Source organism: Culicoides brevitarsis, chromosome 1 (assembly GCF_036172545.1).
Source record: "Culicoides brevitarsis isolate CSIRO-B50_1 chromosome 1, AGI_CSIRO_Cbre_v1, whole genome shotgun sequence".
NCBI classification, from domain to species: Eukaryota; Metazoa; Arthropoda; class Insecta; order Diptera; family Ceratopogonidae; genus Culicoides; species Culicoides brevitarsis.
The window spans coordinates 18,341,972-18,358,938 of NC_087085.1; the positions used below are offsets into that span (position 1 = coordinate 18,341,972).

General features: G+C 32.7%; 6 protein-coding genes across 8 annotated transcripts; 3 read left to right on the forward strand and 3 right to left on the reverse strand.

Moving 5' to 3' along the window:
* Positions 1-247: 247 nt before the first annotated feature.
* LOC134828003 (uridine diphosphate glucose pyrophosphatase NUDT14-like) lies at positions 248-2,792 on the forward strand. 3 transcript variants are annotated; one of them, XM_063840933.1, is made up of 3 exons: positions 251-309; positions 817-1,740; positions 2,053-2,792. In XM_063840933.1, exon 3 carries the CDS (start codon positions 2,083-2,085, stop codon positions 2,713-2,715), a length of 633 nt encoding a protein of 210 aa, XP_063697003.1. In that variant the 5' UTR covers positions 251-309; positions 817-1,740; positions 2,053-2,082; the 3' UTR covers positions 2,716-2,792. The 3 variants fall into 3 exon arrangements, with proteins under 3 accessions (XP_063697002.1, XP_063697003.1, XP_063697001.1); XM_063840932.1 differs by lacking the exon at positions 2,053-2,792 and having other exon boundaries at positions 248-309; positions 817-1,734; XM_063840931.1 differs by lacking the exons at positions 251-309; positions 817-1,740 and adding an exon at positions 1,831-1,993.
* Positions 2,793-3,211: 419 nt separating this feature from the next.
* LOC134828002 (uncharacterized oxidoreductase TM_0325-like) lies at positions 3,212-4,339 on the reverse strand. The gene is made up of 2 exons (XM_063840930.1): positions 4,127-4,339; positions 3,212-4,063 (listed from the first exon to the last, which is right to left on the reverse strand). The coding sequence occupies exons 1-2, from the start codon at positions 4,158-4,160 to the stop codon at positions 3,330-3,332; spliced, it is 768 nt and encodes a 255-aa protein (XP_063697000.1). The 5' UTR covers positions 4,161-4,339; the 3' UTR covers positions 3,212-3,329.
* Positions 4,340-7,027: 2,688 nt separating this feature from the next.
* On the forward strand, positions 7,028-7,613 carry LOC134837383 (endocuticle structural glycoprotein SgAbd-2-like). Its single transcript, XM_063852754.1, has 3 exons — positions 7,028-7,042; positions 7,190-7,412; positions 7,480-7,613. The coding sequence occupies exons 1-3, from the start codon at positions 7,028-7,030 to the stop codon at positions 7,611-7,613; spliced, it is 372 nt and encodes a 123-aa protein (XP_063708824.1).
* Positions 7,614-8,328: 715 nt separating this feature from the next.
* LOC134838533 (protein aveugle) lies at positions 8,329-8,985 on the reverse strand. Its single transcript, XM_063854078.1, has 2 exons — positions 8,812-8,985; positions 8,329-8,755 (listed from the first exon to the last, which is right to left on the reverse strand). The coding sequence occupies exons 1-2, from the start codon at positions 8,848-8,850 to the stop codon at positions 8,441-8,443; spliced, it is 354 nt and encodes a 117-aa protein (XP_063710148.1). The 5' UTR covers positions 8,851-8,985; the 3' UTR covers positions 8,329-8,440.
* Positions 8,986-9,108: 123 nt separating this feature from the next.
* Positions 9,109-9,762, forward strand: LOC134827311 (NADH dehydrogenase [ubiquinone] 1 beta subcomplex subunit 11, mitochondrial). The gene has a single exon (XM_063839909.1). It carries the CDS (start codon positions 9,208-9,210, stop codon positions 9,661-9,663), a length of 456 nt encoding a protein of 151 aa, XP_063695979.1. The 5' UTR covers positions 9,109-9,207; the 3' UTR covers positions 9,664-9,762.
* Positions 9,746-16,752, reverse strand: LOC134827304 (protein transport protein Sec31A). The gene is made up of 7 exons (XM_063839894.1): positions 16,675-16,752; positions 16,095-16,333; positions 15,066-16,038; positions 12,693-14,543; positions 10,355-10,774; positions 10,217-10,288; positions 9,746-10,154 (listed from the first exon to the last, which is right to left on the reverse strand). Exons 2-7 carry the CDS (start codon positions 16,295-16,297, stop codon positions 9,966-9,968), a joined length of 3,708 nt encoding a protein of 1,235 aa, XP_063695964.1. The 5' UTR covers positions 16,298-16,333; positions 16,675-16,752; the 3' UTR covers positions 9,746-9,965.
* Between the last annotated feature and the right edge of the window lie 215 nt (positions 16,753-16,967).

Here is a 16,967-nt window from a genome sequence, read left to right on the forward strand (position 1 = left end):
AATTTATCTCAATTTTTTTATTTTGCTCATTTTTGATAAAATCTGATATTTTTTAATTTTTAAATATTTAAACAAATAAAATTTAATTTAATTTTAATTATTTTTCAGATTTTTTGAACATTTTTTTTTTTTGAAGAAATAAAATAATGATGGGAATTATAATTCCAAATTTAAATAAAACAGCTGATTCTACGTGCTTTATCACGGGCTTCAAGCTGATTTTATGTTAGTCTCGTTTGATATTCTTTGCAGATGCTATCGTTACTGATTCCAGGAGAGTGTTTTTCTACGCCACCTTCACCTGTTATTGTAAGAAATTTAAAATTTTTGGAATACTATTAAATATAACTCAAGAATTATAAAAAAAAAATTAGAAAATATCTAAAAAGAAAAATTAAATAAAAATTAATTTAATTTTATTTTATTCAACAAATTAATAATTAAAAAAATTTTTTTTTAAATAAAATAAAATTTATTATTTAATTTTTTACTTAATTTTTAATTATTTCCAAATTTAATTTAATTTTAAATTTAATTTTTTTTTTTTTTAAATTTATAATTTATTAAAGTAGAAAAATTAAGTAAAAAATGCTTTTGAAATTAATTAAATAAATTTGAATATTTTTTTTCAGTTTCTTTAATATTTTATAAATAATTAAAAAAAAATCATAATAATTCTCAAAAGTTAATTTAAAAAAAATACGAAGGAAAATTTAGTAAAATGTGCCGAAAATACCTTCAATACCGATAATTTTCTTATTTTTGAGTTTTATCTGGCTTAAAATTTCTTTTTAATTAAATTTCCTTCATTTTCAGATGGACGACATAAAAAACATTCAATACGAACCAATTCCATCGGATTCTCCCTTTGCCTGTCCTCGTCGAATGATTTACACGCAAAATGGCATCGAAAAATATTGGGATTTTTTACAAGTGCACGACATCGTAGTTGTCGTACTTTTCAACATAACTCGCAAAAAACTCATTTTAGTGAGACAATTTCGACCAGCCGTTTACCATGGAGTACTTATGAAAGCCAAAAATGATTTGAAAACAATCGATTTTGATAAATTTCCGCCGCAAATGGGAATCACAACGGAACTTTGTGCGGGAATAGTTGATAAAAACCTGTCAAAGGCTGAAACCGCAAAAGCTGAAATTTTAGAAGAATGCGGATATGAAATAGAACTTGAGCAGTTGGAGCAAATTTTTGAATACAAATCAGATGTGGCTTCCAGTAGTGGCATGCAAACACTTTTTTACTGCGAAGTGACAGACGATCAGAAAATAGGCAAGGGCGGGGGAGTGGAAGATGAAATAATAGAAATTGTTGAAATGACGATCGATGAAATGCGAGAAAAAATGAGTAACGGCACCAGTCATGTCTCGCCTCCGAATTCGATGATGGGGATTTTGTGGTTTTTGGCAAACAAAGCACCAAAATTTGAAGATAAATAATTTTTTAAAAGTTTTATCTACAGATAAAAATGTCACAAGATTTATTTAGAGTGATTAATTATTTTATTTGCCTTTCTAGAATAATTTTTTTGAAAAAAGGCCATTCCAACTTCATATAACGGTTCAACGGAAAATGACATTTGAACGAACAGCTGATCAAATAAACAAAAACAGACAAAAAATTGCTAAAAAAATATTTGATTTAAAATTTTAGCTTTAATTTCTATTGAGAAACGTAGTTCCAGTGAAACGTTTGTGTCTTTGTAGGAAAACAGAAACGAGGTAATTCATACGTGACGATGTCAACTTTTCAATCAAAGAGATTTACAATGCAAAGAGCTGCAATTTCGTTGATAACGTCACTCACTTTGTAATTTTTAGTCTCGATTCGGCGGCCCTCGCCCTTGAGTTTATTATTCTTGGTATTATGTAACGTTGCTTAGATACGAATTCGCTCTGTGGAATGTTAAGAGTGCAAATATTACTAAATTTTCACAAAGAGTGTCACTTGCGAAATATTTTTGCCATTTTTAGTGTAAAATTTTTCTTTTAAATTTTTTTTCAAATTTTAATCTTTTTTTTTTTGTTTTTTAGCTTCCTTTCTGCTCCCACAAAGCCAAAAAGATGGAAGATGTGAAGAATATTCGTTATGGTCCTTTGCCAGCGGACTCTCCTTACGTTAAACCCTTCCGTTTGTACTACACGCAAAACGGCGTCGAGAAAAATTGGGATTGTCTCAAAGTGCACGATAGCGTTGCGATAATAATTTTCAATGTAACGCGCAAAAAATTGGTTCTCGTAAAGCAATTTCGACCTGCCGTTTATTACGGAATTGTTTCAGCGGACGACCCAAATAATATTGACTACAAAAAGTATCCTCCAAGCATTGGGGTGACAGTTGAGCTGTGCGCCGGCATCATTGACAAACCGGAAAAAAGCGTCAAAGAAATTGCGCAGGAGGAAATTTTGGAGGAATGTGGTTACAACGTGCCTTTGGACAAAATTGAGGAAGTTTTGGTTTATCGATCGGGCGTTGGAGTGTCAAGTGCTGTGCAGACGCTGTACTTTTGCGAAGTGACAGATGACCAAAAAGCGAATCAGGGAGGCGGCGTCGATGATGAACTCATCGAAATTGCGGAATACTCGATTGAGGAAATTGAGGAACGAATGAAGCCGGGAAATGTTCACACAAGTCCGCCGTCATTTTTATTCGGAATTATGTGGTTTTTGACCAAAAAGGCGCCGCTCTATCGTTAGTTTTGTTGTTAACCAGGGTTTAGAAAACTTTTTAATTAATTTTAAAATTTAATTTTACTTTTAGTAAAATTTTTGAATTCAAATTTTTTGTTTATAATTTTTAATTAAAAAAAAAAATTTTACGAAAATTAAAAATTTAAATAAAATTAAAAGCAAATTTCCAGAAAATTACAAAAAAAAATCATAAAACTCTGTACCTACAAGAAATTTGATAATTAAGAAAATGATAAATATTTTTGTCGTCAACTTTTTTATCATTTTCTTCAGAAAAAAAAAATTAAAAATTTAATTTTTTTAACGGATTTTTTATCATTTTAAAAAAATTTTCACACAAAAATTTGAATATTTTCTTAAAAATTAATTTTTTTTACATGAATTTTTCACAAAAAAAATTATTTTTTTAAAATCAAAAAATTTTTAACTCCAAATTTTGACCTTATTAAAAGTATTTTTTTAAACCCTGGTTGTCACACCTTCATTCCTTACGTACCACAAGTAATTTTTAATGCACGAATTTATTAAAATTTTTAGCAAAATATTTTTTTTCTGACCAATTTGTTGTAAAAAAGTACGAAATAGATGTCAATAAACAAGAAAAGACACAAAAAATGCATTTAACGAGGACACATTGCATGTCTGCCCCCATCCACAGGCACACTAGCTCCCGTAATGAAGCTACTTTGCTCACTCGCCAAGAACAAAATGGCATTTGCAACTTCATCAGCTTGCCCAGCACGACCCAAGGCATGTGTCGTCTTCGTATGTTCCAAGAATTTCTTGTAGGTTTCCTCATCCATGCCGCCTCGTTTATGCAAATTTGTCACCGTTACACCGGGATTGACGCAATTCACACGAACCCCCTTCGGAGCTAGCTCCAGAGCAACACATCGCGTGAACTGATCAACGCATGCTTTGGACAAATTGTATGCCAAGACCCCGGGGAACGAACGAATTCCATTGACACTCGATACATTCACGATATTTCCCTTGCTTTGCACCAAATGCGGCACTGCCAACATCGACAAATGGTAAATTGACCGAATATTGGTGTTCATGACGCGATCATATTGCTCCATGGATGTCGTTTCGATGGTGCCGGTTTCAATAATTCCCGCATTGTTCACCAAAACATCGAGTTTTCCGTATTTCTTCAGTGTTTCGTCGATAATTTTCACGTTATCCGCTTCTTTTGTGATGTCTCCTTGAATTACGTGAGCTTTGGAGCCATTTTTCGCGCATTCTTCCGCGACTTGGTTCAAGTTTTCAAGCTTTCGACCAATTAAACTCAAGCTGGCACCAAGTTTGGAAAATTGCACAGCAGCGGAAGCACCAATACCACTACTTGCACCTGTTAAAATGACATTTTGCATATTAAGTGCCGTCGTATATGGAAGAAAAGCAAATAATTTACCTGTAATCAAAACGACCTTGCCAGCAAAATTCATCTTTTTTCTCTTTATAAACGATCAAAAAGTGCCGATTACGTAACAATCCGGACCAGCTGTTTGTTTTTTTGGCTGTTTGAGCAGCAATAACAATGTTAAATTGTCGTAAATGAATTTTTGTTGTGTGTTGATAAGGCGAAATTTTTGTATTCTTGACTCAGAGTGAGAGGAATTCTCATTCGATGCCGGCTGCAGTTGACACTTAGTAATAAATTTGAACGTGAATTCTTATAAAATTCGTTAAAATATGGGAGTAACGGACCAGGTGACTCCACATGGCACGCGATTCGGGACACCTTAAAATAACTAACCTACTTTTGTTTATGGAAATCTCTTTAATTGATCCATAAAAGTCAACTTATTATCTAATAATAATGATTTTATCTCTCAAACATAATAAAATCATCCTCCATTTTAATGATTTCATGAATATTGTTTGAGTGATTAATTTTTATTCGTAAAATATTTAAAACTATTTGGATCATTTTTTTTGTTGTTTTTTTGTCATCGACTCTGTTGCGATCTCGGAAATGCCTTTTTAAATAGCTTTATTTAAAGAAATATTTTATTTTTTGAAGATTTTTAGGTGTTAACATTAATTGTTGGTGATAAAATCTATAATTTAGGTATATTTTTAAGCATAAATTTTTTATGAGATTAATTTTTTTTTTGAACATACGTAAAAAAATTAATAATATTTTAAATATAATATTAGGGAATTCATATTAAAAATATTTTTTTATTAAATAATTTTTATTATGTATTATTTTTTATTATAAAAAAATTATTAGATATTTAACAATAATATTTTAATCTATTAAAAAAAAATCAGGAAAAATATTATATGATTTTTTGGTTACGTTGAAAAATTATTTCTTGTAATATTTTACATTTTGTTATTAATATAACAATTAATATTTTTCTTAATTAATATAATTCTTTTAAATATTTAATTATTTATTTACAAGATTTTAATTAAAATGTAATATAAAAATGAATTAATTTAATTTGATTAAGAAAAGATTTATTTTATAAAAAAAATCAGAAAAATATGTTAAAAGACATTCTTTTTTTTAAGATACTTAAGAAAATATTTTTGTTTTATTTATTTAATTATTTTTTTTTAATTTAAATTTTAGAATTTTTTTTTAATTTATTGGATAAGATATGATAAGATAATTTTACAATTTTTTCATAATATTAGGAAACCTATAAAAATTAATTTAATTTTATTTTATAAAAAAAAATATTTTAATACTAATAAAATTTTAAAATATTTTTTTCAGGAAAAAAGTGCTAAAATTTTTATTGATATTTAAATTTTTATTTATTTTTATTAAAATTTCAATACAAAAAAAATAATTTTAATTTTTTTCTTCACTTTTATCCGAAACATCATAATTTTCCATAAATATTATTAATTACCTTTTATTTAGAAACCGCCAAAAATTTGTATTGTAAATTATCGCTACAAAAAGTGACACATCCTTGACCTCCAAAGAGAAAGGAAAGATAAATAGATGATGTTCAAGGTCACAAAAATGTAACGCCGACGTAAAAAAAAAAATTTTCGATCTATTACAGGTAAGAGATCGATGCGCATCCTTGTCATGTATGGCATTTTTATTTGGTAACAAATGAAATCTCGATGCAAAAAAATGATAAATTATCCAAAATTTTGTCAGGTGTGCCCATAAAGAACAATTTATTGCCATAAAAAGAGAAAATCCTATTCTATATTTCTTCCGTGACAGCTTTTTTTTTAAAGTTTTTATAAAAAAATTAAAATATAGTGCAACTTTTGGCTTTTACGAAACAAAGCAGGAAGCCTTATTTGTGAACGAGACAGACAGGTGTGTCGAAAACCTCTTAAAAAAAATCAAACCAAATAATTTGTCACCTACTTTATTGCGGCAAAAAATTTTATTTAAAATGCACTTAAACAGACCGTCACGTGTCACGTGCACAAACAAACAAATTGACGATCTGCGGTAAATTATTGTCTTTTTAATGTTGTCTGTCGGAATAAAATAAACATAAAATATTTGTCAACTATATCATTTTACTTCGAAACGAAACGAAATAAAGAAAAAAAAATGTTAAGGTCATTCATGAGATATATTTCAAATATCGCTTAGATGCGTATCTGCCTTTCTATGGTCGTCCATCATGTAAAAACAAAATGTAAAGTTATGTTAAATATCTTTTTTTTTCTGTATGTACGTTTGGCGAGATGGGCCATAAAATAGACGACATTATAAATTACATTTATAGAGATACTCAAAAAAAAAAATGACTGACAGACTTTGCTCACAATCGATCATAAATCTTCGTTTTGTCAGAAATTTTAGCATTGATCTATATCTCGCGATGAATAATTTTGCATAAATTTTGAGGCGGGACATCAAGTGTTTTTTTTTTCGTTGTAAGAATTCGTTAAAGAGCGATTATTATCTAACAAATTAATTTAATACAAAATTTAGGACAATTTTTTGTTCGTTAATAATTTCATTCATAAATGCTCATTACTATGCAAATGTATCATCTCGACGACGCCGCTTCAAAACCTCCTTTGACTTAAATTAGATGATTAAAAAAAATTGACATACCTGTGTTTTTAATACTTTTACACAACATATAATGGAGTTGCAGCTAACACGCCCATACCTACACACTCGATCGTCATCGGCGTCGCGTCTCCCTCCGCATCAGTTTTTTTTTTCAAATTTTCTTAAAATGGTTTTTATCTGCATTCGGACCAATACGCGACACTAAAAAGGTATAAAAGCCCAAACATTTTGATAAAAAATCATCAGTACGTTTGAATACATTGTCCGGATCAGACAAAAATACCAAAAATAATAAAAATGAAATATTTAATTGTAAGTTGTGGTGAAAAAAATAAATTATTTGAACAAATATCAATAAAAAAATGGAATAAAGTGCATAAAAAAATTAAATGAAATAATAAAAAAAAAAAATATAAAATGTGAAAAAAAATTATAAAAAGGAAAATTTTCTAATTTTAGGCTCTTGCATTGTGCCTCTCAGTGGTTGTCGCTGACATTTCCCTCAAAAATCAAGTGCCCGCTGAGGATTTCAACGTTGAAGTCAATCCCGATGGCACATATTCATACAACTTTGCTGCCGCCAATGGCATTAGTGTCGATGAAAATGGCAAGGGAGGCGAATATGCTCAAGGTAGCTTCACATGGACATCACCTGAAGGCGAAACTTTCAACGTTAAATACAGTAAGTCATAAAATTTTAACGAAATTTCATCAGAATTTACTTAAAAAAAATGTTAAAAAATTAACAGCTGCCGATGAAAATGGATTCCAACCCGAAGGTGATCACTTGCCAACTCCCCCACCTGTTCCAGAACTCATCCAAAAAGCTCTTGCCTACATCGAAGCTAACCCTGGTCCAGACTCCAATCCCGGAAGACGCTAATTTCTTTCTTAACTGAGAATTTCTCGATCTTTCTATGACTTTTACTACTTTTTTCTTGACTTATTCTGACTTTATGAAAATCCTTTGTACATAAAATTATTTCAATTATTCTGAAATCTAGTCGAAATTTCTACATCTAATTTTCAATATTTTCATTAATTTAATTTCTTTCTTATTAAAAGTCTTATTTAATCCTCAATCACCACCTGAATACTCCCTTTTATAGTCATTTTTATACAATTATGTTATATAAATGTTTATAGAAAAAATAAAATATAAGATTTTTATCACAAAAAAATTTAAGAAAATTCGTATTTTTTATAAAAAATATTTAAAAGAAAATTCTTTAAAATTTAAAAAAAAAAATAATCTAACGAATAACAAAATTTTTTTTTTTAAAAAAAAAAATAAATAATTTTTTTTTAAATTTAAAATTTTAAGAAAATTCTTTTAAAAAAATTGAAATAATGACTGGAAAAAAAATTAAAAATTTTGATTTTTTATAAAAAAAAAAATAATTTAGAAGAAAGTTCTTTAAAAATTGAAAAATTAAATTTAAAAAATTTGTAATCTGACTTAAATTCTTAATTTTTATAAATATTTTAAAAACATTTAAATTTTTAAGAAAATTCTAAAAAAAAGGAAAATTATTTGATGAGTAGAGAAAAAAAGCTTTTTTATAAAAAAATTTTGAAAAATATTTAAAATTTAAAGAATTTTTCCTCTAAATTTACAAAAAATCTAAAATTACAAGTAAACATTTGTCTTTATTTTATCGTTAATTCTAGAAAAAATTCGTGTAGGAATGAGATTTTTCACAGTTTAGCTTAGCTATTACTATAAACTCTGTATTTCAGTTCGAGATCTCGTATTGTTAGAATGTCTTCCTTCAGTTTCTGCTTCAGCACCTCGTAATAAATGGCATTTCTGTGCTCGTTATTGTGAATTCCCATCCGATACAACGAATCGTCGGTCATCCGGAGCAAAGTTCTTCCCGTGATATCATTGTCGGCAAAGAGTTTTGCATATTCTTCCACGGGAAAGGCAGCTCCAGAGGCTCCCGAGTCACCGCAATGGCGTCGAAACCATTTCTGCACATCACTTACTGTCCATAAAAATACCGATCTGGGACGTGCTCGAGACTAAAATGAAAATTTTTTGTTAAAAAAGCAAAAAAAGTAAATTTCAAAGATTTTACCTTGTTTGATTTGTTCGTTCCGGCAGTTTCTTCCACCATTCTGTCTTGTTCTGTCTTTGTGATGTTCGGAAAAGGATTATTTGTGCATTTAAAGATGGATTTAGGAGAAAATTAAAGGAAAATTTAATTTTTTTTTATTTGTTTTGTTTCGTTTTCCGGTCCGATTTCAGCTTATCAATTCCATACGACTCAAAATTAGTTCAAAATGTCGCCGCACTTCCGTTTTGGTGGCGCCAAATAGCTACTTGAATTAGCAAGATGGCGATTTTTTATACGTACCCTGTATACACGTGCAGCCTGTGTGTAGCTGTCAGTTGGCTGTCATTTCCAATTCACGTAATCAGAGAAAAAAAACACCTTTTGCGATATTTTTCTTTAAAATAAACTGCCAAAAAGATGGCAAATGCTCTTCGATTCGCTCGCGGCCTTAGCACCGTGCGCAATGCCCTCACTACGAGCTCCCGCAATGTCCGCTTGATCTCGACAACGCCGAAAAAACAGGATACCCTTGCTGCTGATACGGCTCCAAAGACCGTCGAGGATTTCGCGAATCCGTCAAAAACAAAGAATTGGGTCTCCTTTGGATTCGACACGAAAGACCAGGAATTCGATAAAAATACGATGCATGCCTCCTTCTTCTTTTCCGTGACGCTTTGTTTGGTATTTGGAGCCTTCGTTTGGGCCTACGCTCCAGATCCCTTGCTTCGTGATTGGGCACAACGGGAAGCCTTCTTGGAGTTGCGAAGACGCGAAGCAGCCGGCTTGGAACCTGTGTCACCGGACTACGTTGATGTCTCTAAAATCCACTTGCCGAGCGACGAGGAGTTGGGCGCCATGGATATCATCATTTAAAAAAAAAATATTTTATCATTTATCAGGTGAATTCGTAAAAAATAACAATAAAAAAATGTAGAAAATCCGAATAAATCGAGGTTTTATTGCGAATAAGCTTTATTTTTCGTATTATCTCGTTTTTAACCAATTAAATGCTCGTTAATTGTACAAAACATACTTTTTTCTTAAAACAAAAGTTAATATATATTTTTTTAGTGAATATTTCTGATAAACATAAGTATGACATAGAACAAAAATATAAATTTTGTAACATTTTTTAACTCGATATGGACCGAGATCACTCTAAATTTTTAATTGCCTTAATTAAGATACACTTGAAGTTGCATGGCGGACTGCAACAAACTCTTGACGCCGGGCATGAAGCTGGCAATTGTCGAGAAATCCGGTCCCGAAGCCATCTGTGTGTGCAAATGAAGTCCATTGACGTAGTCTCCCGTTTGCATCAATTGAACCATTTGATTGAGTTGAGCCAATGTGTTCGGTGACAGCTAAAAAAAAATTTTTTAAATTAAATTTAAGAATTTTTTTTTTGATTTTTTTTTAAATTTACTCTATTTTCACGTAATAAGTCATACAAAAGCTCCAGGCGCTTGGCGACATCTTCAAGTTTTCGTTTGGATTGCTAAAAATAATTTAAAAAAAGATTAAAAATTTGTCAAAAAAGGTTTAGAAAAAAATAATTAATTACCGGATTGCTCGTTGCCTTAATGCACATCGTCCGTAACTCCTCGAATACTGTCTGTAGATAAATATACTCTTCAGGTAAGGGAGCTTTTTGTGGCTCTGGCGCTACTTGAGGCGGCGGAGGTGCGGCAACATTGGCCTGCTGCTGCTGCTGTTGCTGCGGTTGTTGGAAATTTTGTTGAAATTGCACTTGTGGCGGAAATCCTTGGTTGAAATTCTGTTGAACGGGCGCCGGAACGCTAGCTGGCTGCATTACGGGTTGCATGGGTTGTTGCATGCCAAAATTTTGTTGCATTGGATTTTGCATGCCGTACGTCTGGGGTTGCAAATCCTGTTGCATGTACCCGTTTTGACCTTGATTGGTATCGGCGACACCGAAAAGTGGATGAGTAATTGGAGCAGCGGGCGTAATTTCGGGCTTGACCTGTAAAAATATTTTTTTTTAATTTTTTGTAAAATAAATTTTTGATGAAAATTAACGAAAAAGCAACACAGGAACGCTTTTGATCTCATAACCTGTCCAAATTGTGAGATTTTTCATGCTTGAAATCAAGGGTAATGAAAAAGTTTGTTATTAACGAACAATAGAAAAACCAAAAAAACCGATCGAATGAGTAAAAAAGTAAAAGCAGCATCAGACTTGGTGCGAATGAATAAAAAAATGAATCTACGGTTGGCGTGTGATCAGTAAATACCTGACAGTCTTTACGAGAATTTTCATCGGAAGCGACTTTCGAATGAGATCCAATAATTTGGCCCCATTTCCGTGTGCCTGCATGGACAGCGGACATTTCGCTTCGCGTGTTGAACTTTTATACACAATTAACGGTAAGTATCGTTTTTTGTAAAAATTATATAAAAATCAAAAATGTTTTCGATTTCGTAGATTTTTTTTTAAAAAGGAAGTTTTTCTTGTATCGAGCAGCATAAAAATTTCTATTTTTATTAGAATTTTTAAATATTTTATATTAATTTCGGAATTATTTCACTAAAAATTGATTTCAAAAGGGTTTAAAAAGTAAAAAATTCAATCGCACTATAAAAAAATGAAAATTTCTCCAAAAATGTTCATTTTGAGGTATTTTTTATAAAATTTTTTCAAAGTTAAAAGCTTTTAAATAATTTTTTCAATGAAATAATTGTAATTTAGTTTGGATTTTCTCTTCTAAATTTTTTAAAAATTGAGTTTTCGATTGATTTTTAAAATATTTTCACATTAATTTTTAAAATTTTTTCTTTTAAATAATTTAAATGAAAACTTTTAGGAAAAATTTAAGTTGGAATTTAAAAAAAAATATGATAAAAATTAATTTTTCAAAAATTTTTAAAATAAGGTTTTTATATTAAAATTGTCACAAATATAGAGAAGAAAATTCACATTGAACTATTAATTTTTATTTAAAAAAAAAAAATGTTTTAAAAAATTATGAATGAATTTTTCAACATGAGATAAGAGATAAGAATTAGAAAAAAATGGAGCGATCTTAATTTTTTTTTGTGACAAAAAGTTTGAAATTAATTATAAAAATGATATTTTTTCATTAAGGGTGTTCCAAAACCGTTTCCTGTTTCGCGTTACATGCTTGAAAAAAATCCATGGGGGATGGGGGATATAGAAATTTTATATAGATTTTCGTTTTTAGTACTGTTTAGTATGGAAAAGTAATAAAATTGTTCAATTTTGAGTTATTTTCTATGATATTGTTATAAAATTAGCGTTTTGACTTAATTTTTCCTTTCCAAAAACTATTTTGAAAAATTTTTCTAAAAAAATAATCTAATCTAAAAAAGTTTTCAAAATGGCTTTGACACAGTTTTTGACACAGTTTTTGATTTAGTTTTGCTCTTGATTTAGTTTTCAAAACAAAACTATGTCAAAAAAATTTTTTTTTCAGTTTCAATTTTTTGGCAGTTTTGAGTTATAAAATGATTTAAAATGATAAATTAGAGCCCTCTGACAAATTTTTATCCATTTGGAGCAAGATTTGACAAAAATGGCTTTGACACAGTTTTTGATCGTTATTTTTTGTAAAAAAAAATTAATTCTTGGTTTCTTAATCGAAATAACATCTTAATAACCTCTTAAATAGTGCAAAATGTCAAACTTGTTGAAAAACAGCTTATCAGTTTCAATTTTTAAGTCAGTTTTAGTTAAAAAATTAAAAATGATAAAATTAAAAAAATTTTAGCTTTGACACAGTTTCTGATCGTTATTTTTCTGAAAATTATTATTTGATAAAAAACATTCCTTCCTTTGCTCAATTAAAAATTTAAAAAATCGTAGAACGAAATCGAAAACATTTTTGATAATTATCTTAGCCCGAATTGCATTAAATACTCACTTGTGGCTTCGCTCGTGCAAGCGCTCTCATCGAAAGTGGTGGCGGATCATTCCATCCTGGCGGCGGCGTCGGATTCTTTTGCGGATTAATGAGAGCTGGTTGTCCCATTTCAACGGGTGGCAACATCGTGTTCGACTGCATCGGCATCGAATTAAATCCCGAAAATTGTCCCATGGGCTGCGCCTGAATTGGGTTCGTATTGAAAGTTGTTGGCGCTGGCGGAATTGGTCCTTGCGTGTATGCGGGAACAGCAGGTTGAGACACATTTCCTCCGAACAAACCGCTGGGACTGCCATAAACATTTGAGCCCGATTGCACCGATGGATCGACGACGTATTTGCGTCCCAATGCCGAATTACGGGACGAGGGACGTGGAAGTTCGCCGGATGTTGGCGGTTTTGTCAAGGGAGGCGCCGCTGGCGGGGGAATTGGAGCAGCAGGTTGTTGCTGATTGAAAGTCGAGGGATTTGTGTTCCAAGTTTGCATGGGAACGGGCGGGATTTGCGCTACGGGCGGCGTTGGGGGAGGCGCAAAGAAGTTCGAGACAGTCGGTTGAACGGGAGTTGCGTTGAATTGCTGTTGCAAGGGCACAACGGGCGGCAAATTGCTGCTAATTGATGAGGAACGGGATTGAGGTAAGCGTTGAATGCCGTAAATATTTTGTTGTTGTTGCTGCTGCTGTTGCTGGGGAGCTCGTTGAGTTTGTTGTTGTTGTTTGTGACCTAAGGCGTAGTACAAGCGATCTTTCAGTTCAACCAATTCCGGATCGACTGACGGTCCCAAATAGGTCAAGGCAGATTGAAGGGATCCTTGAGCAGCCAATAATCCAGCGTATTTGGACAAAACATCGGCAACTTTTCCCACAACTTCGACATTTTTTCCTTGCATTTCCCCGGCTTTTTGCAGAATCATGATAATCTCCACCAAATCTTGGATATTTTTGGTCTTGGCACTTCCCTTGGCAGGACTTGAAGTATTTGACGATTGAACAATATTCCAACTTTCGACCAATTTCTCCATGCTACCTGAGCACAAATAGCACAAAATCGCATTTTTAGCTAAACCTGGATCCATTCGCGACTCTTGGAGCAATCTTTCGCCAATTGCTTCACACAACTGAGGCAATTGATCTTGACTATGGGTCAAAGCCGCAACAAGAGCTTCTTTCCACGAGTCAATTGAGCAGCGAGAAATCACCTCGTTCCAGTCATGTGTTACCAATGCCGAAATTACGTTTGATATGTAGTTGTCGTTATCGCGCAAATAACGATATTGCGTTCGGGCAAGCAGTTCCGAGCCGCCCGTCATTGCCAAAATAATGGCATCTGTGTGACGCCCAGCATCCATGCACAAATCGACAGCTGCTTCGATATTTCCCGTCAAAAGTGCGCCACAAATCAGTCCTTCGCTGTCATTTCCGGTGTTTAATTTGAATTGTTTTTCCTTCTTTGGACTGCTGATGCCATTTTGTTGCCCAAATGTATCGAAAAGGTTATTTGGGTCTGTTGACAATTGCGAGACTTGCTCCGTGAGGCCCGTTACTGAATCGTCCTTTTTGATGAATTGACTGTATTTGGCGGAAATCTCTTCCGGCGCGTATCCCAAGAGATTCAACATTTCTGCGCGAGGGTTTTGCTCGAAATTCGCCTTTAAAAAGTACCACAAGTAACGGGAATGCTGATCTGTGGTCTCGTCAGCCTTTTGGCGACAGTATTCGGAGAAATTTCCTTGCGCCAAGACATTTTCCAGTTCGTTGGAGCGTTTTACGAGATCTTCATCTGTCACTACTTGACTAACGGTGACAACTTTTGAGTTGTCTTTGTTGTTGAATGTGTATAATTTGCCTCCGAACTAAAAAAAAAGTAAAAAAAATTCTTAAATATTTTTTTTCACAAGAATTTAGGCTGCTATAAATTTTTTTTGAACTTTTTGTCCTATGCCCAAAATTCAATGATAGTTTTTTGGTCTATTTTTATAATTTTTCAAGGAATTTAAAAAAAAACTTAAAATAAACAATTTATTTTTTTTTAAATTTTGTATTGAAAACGATATTTTGAAAGAATTTTCTCTAAAAATATTTTTTCGAAAATCATTAAAATTATGATTTCAAAATTTTTGAAAGTTTTTTTTATGAAAAATTTTTTTTTCAATTTTTTTTTTTGTTAAATTTCTTTGAAATTAATTTTAAATAAGAAATTCTAAATGTAAATACATTAAAAAACAACAAAAACATTAATCAACGTTCAAAAATTCATTGAATATTTATCATTTTGTATGAAAAAGTATTTCAAAAAAAATTTTTTTTGAAAAAAGTTTTTGGGACAAAAAGTTCAAAAAAAAAAAATTGGTATGGCCTTTTTGAAAAAAACTTACCCCAAATCGTGCTCCAACAGGTCTCTTCAACCATTTCGGCGGTTTTCGCAAGTCATTTGCTTCATTATGAACGTTTGTTTGTTGAACAGGCGCCACCATCTGATGCGGATCCATGCCAGGGAAGGAATCGGCAATTTTGCTCGTTGTTTGAGTCGCTGCCACACTTCCTCCGAACAGAGAATACAATGAAACTGTCCCATCAAAACTGCATCCAGCTACAATTCCGGGATTTCGTGGACACCACGACACATCAAAGCACCATTGATTCGTTGTTGCAATTTCCGACAAGATTTCGCCCTCCTGTGACTCCGAATTGGGATTCCAACAAAGAATTTTGTTGTCTTTGCCACAGCTGATCATCAAATCCGTGTCTTTGGCGCACCACGTCAGTCCCAAAACGCCACGTTGATGAATTTGAATGGATTTTGCCGGTGCCGTGGCATATCTCAAGTCCCACAGCTGCATCGTGGGTGACGAATCTTCCTCACTACCCAGCCAGAGTTGCGTCGGCACCTCCGGGTTCCATTGTTGGGCACGCCATCGCACACGTGACTGCGTATCGTGCAGCTTGATGATCGGTTCGTTCTTCCGCAAGTCCCAGATGACACATTTGGAGCTGAAAACTGTCGCGAGAATGTGTTGCACTTGTTTGTTCCAGTTCACGTTGAGGACATCTTCGTTCGGCGTGATTTTTGTGCCGGGCGTCATGGGTGTCGTGATGTTGTTCAAGTCCCAAATGAAAATTTCCGAGTCAGAAGCGCCCGTTGCCAACAAATTCGCTTGGAACGGATTGAAATCGATCGCAAGCACAGATCCCGAATGTTTGCCCTGTTGACCGATGAGCGCATCTTCGCCTTGTAACAACTTTGAGGCGGAATAAACTTGCACGACGCCATTTTCGCAGGCACCAACTATCAAACCGTTCGGATGATGCGCACCGAATCCATGATGACTCCACACAACTTTGTTAAATCTAAAATTAGAAGGTCAGTGACCTTTTTTATCAACAAAAACGTCGAAAATTCTTACCGATGTTGACTCGCAGTCGCTCCCTGCAACTCTAACTCGAATCCCGGATCCGATAAATTAATTGAGTAAATTTCCAACGACGCATTTGTACTGAAGGAGGCATCTAATTGCTGGGCGGACGTGCCAGCAGCCAACAAAATCGGGTTCTGTTGTGCTGGAGACCAAGCAATGTTGACTGTCTTTTGTAATTCCTTGATCTTCATCCTGTTTCCGTTTTATCAAACAGTTAGAGACACAGACTGGAACAAGATAAAAAAATGTAAATAAATAAAAGATAACAAATTCGGAGATTCTGATGATGTCAGCTAATTTTTGTATGCAACCCATTCCCCGGAAACTATTGGAATCATTAATTTCGTGTAAAAGTGACACGTTTTGGACTGTTAATTAGGTCACTAATTGTTTCTTATCAGAAAAAACTCCGGAATAATTAAATTAGAATCAAAGTTGTTGGTGGGGCGAAGTTTTGCCGAAATTATTTCACAATTGCATCATTATTGGAAAAGTCTCCGGATAAATTTCAGCGTTCTCGGATGGCAAGGCACTTCAATTAACGTTGGAGATTGTTTATTTTACTCACCAGTAGCTAGTTTTTACACAAATTTAACAATAATATTTTAAATTTCAATCAATCAAATTACGTGGCTACCGAATTAGCGTAAAGGCGAATTAATTAAATGGACTTTCATTCGGGGGAAAACAGTAAATCTTGAATTAAAGGGTGGCAAATTTATTTTTAACGAATTTTTTTGAATGGATTCAAGTTTTTTGTGCAAGTTTACGATCAAAGTTTTTGAATTTTCCTGAGTTTTCCGGATTTTTTTTTTTTGATTTTTTATGATTTGTAGTGCTTACGAGACTCTAATAAATTTG